Source organism: Triticum aestivum, chromosome 7A, assembly GCF_018294505.1.
Source record: "Triticum aestivum cultivar Chinese Spring chromosome 7A, IWGSC CS RefSeq v2.1, whole genome shotgun sequence".
Classification (NCBI taxonomy): Eukaryota; Viridiplantae; Streptophyta; class Magnoliopsida; order Poales; family Poaceae; genus Triticum; species Triticum aestivum.
In genome coordinates, this window is record NC_057812.1 from 673,481,149 (window position 1) to 673,489,888 (window position 8,740).

The window sequence follows — 8,740 nt, forward strand, 5'->3', positions numbered from 1 at the left end:
TACATACGATGTGAGCTGGCTTAATTTGGTTGGAAGGCACAAAGGCCCAGGCCCACCCCTTAAAAATTAGGGGGGAGATGATTAGTTTAGGATGGAAAGAAACATAGATGTACGTAACTAGTTACGTAGGTGTAGCATTTTTGAGATGAAAAATACATAAACGATCCACGCATAGTCTACCAAACGTCTGCTATCACAGGACTGCTAGTAAGTGTTTCCTTTTTGGAACGAATAAAATAATTTAGGAGGCCATCTTAACCATGAGATGACAAAGACATCGATGGTCCACGTATAGTCCGGCAAACGTCTGCTATCATACGGCTGCTAGTAAGTGTTTCCCTTTTGGAAACGAATAAAAGGATCTAGAAGACCATCTTAATCATGGGATGAAAAGGACATCGATGACCCACACATAGTCTAGCAAACATCTGCTGTCAGACGGATGGTAGTAAGTGTTTTCCAATAGATGTTGTGAAGTTTTTTTTTCCTTTGATCGCCGTTTGTGGCTAATAATTGACCGGCCAGATTTTGTAACCTTGCTTGCTACCCAATGAATAAAAACCCTACCTTCCCCTAAAAAGAAGACAAAAAATAAGGAAGCCTTCAGGGCGGCACGCTTTGCATGCCGGCCGGTCCAATTTGCGGGCGGGCTGGTTCGACACAGGAGGAGGCTGCTAATCCGACAGCTAGCTTATTTTAATTTTTTTGAATACTCTCCAACCTTAGCCTCCTCTTTGTTCAAATGGCGAAGGCATATCATATTGCAACACGCTATCTAGGTAGTCAGCGATTACGTCATATAGTAGTTTTGTTGCTAGCTTAATTTCTCACAAATGCTGCTGCTGCTGATAGCGAGTCTGAGGTTATATATATTTGGCTGAGGAATACGTCGAATGAGTAGCACCATGGCCCATTACACGCCACCCTAACCTAAATTTCTCTCTACTCGATTACATTCTTCTCTTTGTACTGCTATATATAGTATATGGGAAGCATGGGCTCGGACGCATCCTTCCCTCGATGGGGTATCTGCTCCCTCCATGGCCTCAACATTGAGGTCCGGGCGGGGCTGGACAAAGACGGTCTCCCCGGTGGCGGCAGCGGCATTAGAATCCATTCGCATTTTTGGGGCGAGGGCCCAGTGGCCGATGCCGAGCATGGTTTTCCCGTTTACACGGGCTACTCCGAGGCAAGGGCCTTGATCGGCGAGGGAGCCACAGCGGATCTGACAAGGCTGTCCCGCCAGGCCCAAGGCATGGTGGCGAAGATGTTTGCTAGCATCACCGTTGGCGGGGACGGAGATGAGGAAGCACCGGCGCCGGCACAGCCCAGGGCAGTGCAGCTGCGGCTATCGCCGGAGCTTGCGCTGTGGAAAAGCACCCAACACGCAATCGGCAACGTGCTTCCCCCTAAGGGCAAGGCGCTGAGGCAAGCTTCGCCGCAAGTGCTCGCCCAGCTGGGCGCCACCGACTGGCCCGCGGCCCTGACCACCAACAACGCCCTGTTCGGCGGCTGTATGTCCAACATGCTCATTGGCGCCACCGACGTGCGCACCATGTTCTCCAACTATGTCACTGACATGGCCATTAACTACGAGTACGGGTACAGCCACGTGTTCCCCACGCTCCACGGGCTGGTGCAGGATGCGCTCGCCGACGCCCACGCGCTGGGCACCCCTTACGGCCGGGAGCGCCGTGAGGCTGTCGTGGTTGGCCTCCCGTACATCCAGGACAAGATCGCGCTGGAGGTGATGCACAAGGCACGCCTCAAGGACCGCTCCGCGCAGATGGATCGCCCTGCCGCCCAGGTCATCTACCTGTTCGACAGCAGCGTGCTCGGCATTGCAGCCGATGCCACGGCCCGGGGCTTTGACACCGGCGCCGCCATGATTGACCTCGTCTTGAGCATCAACAGCCACGACGTCATTGACGTGGGCTTCGACCTGGTCAATTCCGAGATCATAAACTCGTTCCTCAACGTGGCCGACATCGCCGCCTCAGGCGTCGTGAGCGAGCCGGCGCTCCGGGCCATCTACGACGCATACGCCGCCACGGGCGCACGGGCCTTCACCCAGAGGTGGCACGAGCCCTCAGCCCGGATGGTCGACAATGAAATCGCGTGGCACATCTGCAACGACCGGCACATGCTCTTCCGCCGCGCCCTCCTGGGATGGCCCAAGGCCCGCAAGTCGCCGGCGCGGCCCCAGCGCAAGGCGGACTTCGACGAGGTCTTTGACGCCGACTTCCACACCACCGGCTTCAGCAGGCCCCTGGACCCCGAGTACGCCTGCGACGGCGAGGAAACCTGCAATCATGTACGCCGGTTCCTCCGCCAGCGCCAGGACGAGGACCAGCAGCTGCTTGGCGCCCTCTGGTGGTCCCTGGTCATCGGCCCGCTGGAGTACGTCCGGCAGGGCGAGGTGGACGAGCAGCACGAGGAGAACCTCGCCGAATCCGTCCGCCTGCAGCTGATCCAGCTCTTCTCCAAGGGTCTCGTCGACGAAATGGCCTGGCTCCTCGCTCATGCGAGCCACCACGCCTGGCAGGTGAACTACCTGTACGAGGCCGCCATGTTCGGCAGCATCCTGGACGGGGGCGCCTTGACAGGCAAGCTCGACCGGGCAGAGGAGGGGGAGGAAGTTGACCTCGGCTGATCCTGGCGCGGCGCATCGGAGGTTCTGGCCGGGTGCTCCATGATTTCTCGAATGCAGATTTTGTGAGCTTATGCACCCGGGCCTCACTATCCTAACACTCCAATGTTACTTTGAGATCTGTGCTACACAACTATCTTATTACATGGAATTTTCTCTTTTTTGTTCCTCTCATATAAAACATGTCTTGAACTTCAAACTTTGCAGTACAACATAACTTACTAACTAGAATGTGAGATAAAACTTTCAGATTTTTTTGTCCGACATAAATATGAAAATTAAGATTTTTTTAATCAAACAAATCTCATTTTGTATATTTATGTTGGACCAAAAAATCTGTAAGTTTTATCCCACATTCTACATAGAAAGCTTTGTTGTGCTGCAAAGTTGAAGTACAAATACATGTTCTATATGAGAGAAACAAAAAAAAGAAAATTATTTGCACGAATCGTGATGCAGGAATGAGTGGTTGGATAAGAAGTACCCGGGTGCATAGACTCTAAAACATGTTTTCGATGATTTCTCTGCCCTGCCCAACGTCGACCTGCTGCGTGCTACGCTGTATGAGCTTTTGCACTGTTTGCCTGGAGTGCAGATCAGAACTACCAAGCCAACGAAGTCACTTAAGCCTTTCTGCTACTACTGCTTCTTTATTTTTGATATAAAAGGTGGATTGTATTGGCTTAAAATAAAGCACACAATGAGCTCACGGCCGGCCTCTGTATAACTAAAATGCATAAGCCAATACCAACTAAAACACACACAAAAAGACGATAACAACAAGCAAAATGACCAAAGCTATACGTAGGCGAGAATAAAAAATCTAAAGTGATCAGATCCGTGATCGACAAACTAGAACAATGATCATATCCACACCAACCACCTCATGACACACGTTGACGACGAGGTTCTTCAACAACAACGCCTTTAGGAAGGGAGTGGCACTCAAGTGTCATCAAATCCAACCACAAGGCCAGAATTTAGATTTTCACCCTGAAGAATCTGTCTGAGCATATCCAAGCAATAACTTCAACAAGGTAACGACGTAACAAATACATCGCCATTGCCAGATATAACCACTCGGGACTGACCTAGGCTTTCGCCCCGGAGCCGAGATAGGGTGCTCGGGTAGCATCACCATCGAAGTCACTGATGTGTTGTCGCCACCACTTCTCCATGATCCCGACAGGTACATGCGATGCGACCGCCGCCACTGCACAACCATCCATCTGTCTCAAGTCGTTGTTCATAATTTGCATCTCACCGCCGAAGTTAATCATTGGATTAGGAGAGATGAACCCTCTCATAAACCGTTCAATGACCACTGCTGTCATGGAGCCATAGGAAGTCACTGCAGTATGTTTGCAAGCCCCTCCATCCAGTCGATCGGATCTGAATCGCCATGTCATGGACCTTTACTCCACCTGTCCACCACCACACGCGCGGAAAGGTAGCACCTCGAAAACGTGGTCCACAACTAGCAGAAAGGCCTACGTACACCAGTCCTCGGCACCGCATCCGATTGGATCTGGCCAGAGATCTGACGCCAGCCTAGGCAGCGAGATGACACCGGCCTGGGAAAGAAATCGAATTTTTTGTAAAATCTACATCATAATCTAGGTTTAATCACAGATTCTGAAATGAAACTATTGTGAATGCTGCAATGCAAGGCTTTGAAAATTGTAAACTATAATGATGATCTACAAAGATAACTACTAAGTATATACGTAGTCGAATGTAGGTTCAACAAACAAATTGTACATCCTACTGCACTACAAGAAAGCTGTTAATGCATGACGGATTTCTGATGACGTTCTCGAAAACTGTCATGGATGGACTACTACAGCCCCGCAGGCCCGCTCAAGCCCGCTCAAGCCCGACTAACAGTCCCGCGTATAAAATGCTAACCCTAAACCTGCTCGGCCACTCCTCCCTCCCTTCCTCCTGCGCAGCCAGCCCCCAATCTCTCTCCCACGCAACTCCTTGTGACTCCACGGCGCCGCCGCCCGATTCAGGCGACTTCTGTCAGCTATGGCCGGCGCCCAGCACACCCCCATCTTCCCCTCGCTCCGCTCTTTCCTCCCCTCCGGTTAGATTCACTACGCCCGGCCACCAACGCTCGCTCTCAACCCATATTCTTAGCTAGGGTTTCGTCGCCGGCGTGGCTCCGGCGGATTCTCTCCATCCCCTGCCACCTGCTGGATGGTGCTCCTGGAACAGGGCCGCGCGGAGGCCCTCCTGCCGTAGGATGTGCTGACGCGGCGCGCCTGCAGCGGCTGTTCGGGATGAGCGCGGGCGCGACAGCCTTGTCCCGGTCGATGATGGCGGCGGTGCTCCTTCTCATCCTCTACCTCCAAGGACACGCACCAGTACAGCTCAGGCACCCCCGTCCCCAAATCCCGTCCACCCATCCGGCGTTGTCTAACTCATCCTCAGGCTCGTGGATTCGCCTCCTCCTGTACGCGACACTTGAAACGTGGACGTGGTGAGCTTCCCTTCTCTCTACCCCCAAATCTGGATGGCACTAGCATCTGTTACATACATACATATGGATAAGCACCTTGGTTTGGTACTTTGGTTCAGTTTGTATTCAGTCTGTATGCGTCTGGATGTGAATGGCACTTGCAGTATATGGCCGCTCCTTGGTTGTCCATTTGTATGCGTACATCAGTATGTAAACGGCCACTCCTTAATTGTTATTTTGAACAAAACTGCCCCTTAATTCTTCATGTACTGAAATGAATCCTTGGAAGCTAGCACTACATGTCTGTTGTTGCTGTCGTCTTGTACTACATGGCTTTTTTTCAATTTAATTTCAGTCAAGTTTAAGTGAATATAATCTCCTTTGATCTGATGTTTTGGTCTGAATATTTACATTTTAATTATCATGTACGTACTAATGGATTCTCAGATATTTGGTCGGTGTTATCTTCTAAAATAATAGTAAATGCAATCCTTAAATAGAAGTAGAAGAAGCATGTCTGCAAACAGAATTGTACATTTTCATTCCTTTGTAGAAGTGTAATAGATTATTTCTTGAAAACATAAAGATTTCAAGTATAGCGTCAGAACAAAGATACAAACTATAATTTCAACATCTGGTAAATGACATATATAGCGAGTTGGGCGTGTCAAATGTTGATGTACAAACAGAATACATTGGATTAACCATCTACTTTTTAGAACAGTTCGGAACGTAGCTCAGTTGCTCACATTAACAAAGATAAATATTAAAACTGGTAATGTTTGCAGTGCCAATTGAAGCTGCCATAGACACGAATGAACTGGACAATTGTACTCTTGCATTATATTTAAGGCATAATGTTAAATCCAAATAATAGACCTGCTATGAAACTGAATAAATTTTATGATTGTCTTTTTCATAGTTGAGAGGCAGTCCTTTTATCACATGGGGACATATCTCAATAGATTTTTGAATGCTCTGGGAGCTAGAAATTGATGTTACATTCAGACCTCTTAACACGGCACATATGATTGTCAGACTAATTTCTTTGATCTAGACATTGTAGTTGGCACATCTCCTGCCTAATCGACGTCGATACCATTATCCTCAAGAAGAACATGATGAGATTGAGACCCTTCCATTCTTCTGCTTGTTCTATTCTTGATGTGAATTAGCTAGGATGTAGAGTTTTGTCTATTAAAGGTTTGGGCTATTGTGTGGTTTCAGTAAAATTATAACTGCCTGAATATTAGTCTGTGCGTAACATCTGAACTGGATCATGTCCTTGATATCATGCATCGCACTGTTACACAACTAAAGTTGCCATATCTTGGTGGACCATGTCCTGGTATCATTTATCATTCCCCTGAGTTTATGGGCCTTATAATGAATGCTATTTTCTGCTTGCTTGCATTCAGAAATGAGAATAAATTATTTACTGTATTGGATGCTCCTCTCCTCTTTTTGTTCGGTTCTGTCTTTTTTTCCACTTCCTGGTTTGACATATTGGAAGAGCAAATTATGTTATGTTCCCGGCCCATCTCTTTCTGCTATCTTGCTGCTGCAAGACCTGGGAGTTTTGGTGGCTGATATAATTTTGACAATTTTGCTGCAATATCTTCAGTTTCTCTATTGATTCGGACAATTTTACTGCTGCAATAGTCTGAAGCAGAACCTCTGTTCTTTTCATTTGTGCAGGAACTTTGCTCCCATCTAATCTGTTTGGGCTGTGTAAAGGGAAGAGAAGGGACGAGAGCAATGTCTGGTTGGGTTTTGTCAAGGGAAGGGAAGAGGGTAATGACATGGAGCAGCTGCAAGGGCTTACTAGGAGAGGAGGGTCGACCCCGATGCCATGGAAGGTCTCTCTCTCTCTCTCTCTCTCTCTCTCTCTCTGTTAATGAGGTAACATAATCATGAGCCAATTTAAATAAACATGAACAATTTGTTAGATTCATCTATCTCTTTTCATTCCGTAAGTTGGAGCTTATTAGATGTGAAGTAGATTCAGAAAAATTGTCCCTTTTCATTTGATGCTTGTTTGCATTCACACACTGGATGGCCATGTGAAGAAATTTACATGTGTTTGTCTAATATTGCCTGAAAGTCATGTCTTTAAAATGTTTACGCAAGTTGTTGATGCTCTTCTGCTCTAGCCTATGCTGGTCAAGTGGGCAGCTTATAAAATTGGTATGCACAGAAGTAACACGGATAATAAGATCAATATGTTTATGATAGAAAAGCTTTTCTGTATATCCTGAATGAATATAAATGATGCATGATCATTTCAAGCTGCACTTCCCTATCAATTATTTCATTGTTTATCAAGCATTTTCAAGTTTTGTAGTCCACTACATTATAAATTTTGATTTTTCATCTAATAACAAATACATAGCTTAATGTTCAATGAATAAAACTAAGTGTGGGCGATCTCTCAAGGAAACTGTATCATATTCTTTGTTGAAAGTTTCCATGCCATTTGAAGTTCATTTGGCAAGCAAGTATCATTTACTATGTGTCAGCCCTTTGAGATGTAGTTGCAACATAAACATTGCCGCTGCTCGTCGACCCGGATGACATAAACTTTAAATGTTCATGTGTCAACAAGTTTACACATCATGGGGGGATATTGTTTGTTAGTGACATGCCATTTCGTTGGCAGGTTTATACGGCCTCAACTACTGCTGCTATATTACTTGGAGTTCTGTGATGTGTATTTTGTCACTTTGTGATTTGACTTCCATTTGACACACTTTTCTTTGGATTAATTTTAAGAAACCACATCTTTACTCCTGTTTTATAGTAGATACAATGTTATTCTCATTTGTAGGCACTATAAGATTTAGGAATTCTGGACAATATGTAATTCTTTTTTATTTTTGTTGCAATTCTCTTATTTCTACTGTCCATTCATATTTGCAAATATCTAATATTCTTGTAAATATGGTAGGTAAGATTGGATAGCGTGCTACTTAGTGCTGCCCATCACAATCAGCCATAGGATGATAGTTGCCATCAAGAGCGTCAACAGCAAGAGCCTGAATAACAACACCCTCAATAGTTTATATGCTCTGATGTAAAATGGATTGTACTGGTTCATAACTCTGCTGTGTGATATATGTTCTCAATATATGTTGTATGTTATCATTTTGTAGAGGATTTTTTAGACTGCTATGTTTTAGGTACGTACAGATGGATGTGATAAACTTTGTAATGTTACACACCTTGCAAATATTTTTTGTTGGGCCAAAATTGGCATTAGGAATTGTGTAACGCATTATGTTAAAAACATACTGGGTCAAACTTTGGCCAAAAGAAATGGGCTAATTGTCTCAACCAAATTTAAACTGTCTTTAAATTTTGCCTAAATCCATGATGAATTTTGTGACGAAAAATAGCATCCACGTAGGCAGCCACATCATTCGAATTAGTCAACTGAAAATCCTACGTGGAGTTAGTCCATGACGGATTGTTCCGTTAGAAAGACTTGGGCCTGGGCGGGCCTGGGGCAGATCCATGACGGCCAAGATCTGTCATGACTGGTACGGTACCAAATTATGACGCGATATACATGACGGATTTCAAATCCGTCAAGGATGGACACCCATGACAGTTTTTCGTTTATCTGT

At 46.1% G+C, this 8,740-nt stretch overlaps 1 protein-coding gene and 1 long non-coding RNA gene across 2 annotated transcripts; both read left to right on the top strand.

Moving 5' to 3' along the window:
• The first annotated feature begins 994 nt into the window (after window positions 1-994).
• LOC123149137 (uncharacterized) lies at window positions 995-2,854 on the top strand. Its single transcript, XM_044568668.1, has one exon. The coding sequence runs from the start codon at window positions 995-997 to the stop codon at window positions 2,651-2,653; it is 1,659 nt and encodes a 552-aa protein (XP_044424603.1). The 3' UTR covers window positions 2,654-2,854.
• A 1,726-nt stretch (window positions 2,855-4,580) lies between these two features.
• Window positions 4,581-8,452, top strand: LOC123149176 (uncharacterized). The gene is made up of 3 exons (XR_006474447.1): window positions 4,581-5,135; window positions 6,813-6,973; window positions 8,062-8,452. It is a non-coding gene; the product is annotated as an uncharacterized lncRNA (long non-coding RNA).
• Window positions 8,453-8,740: the final 288 nt, after the last annotated feature.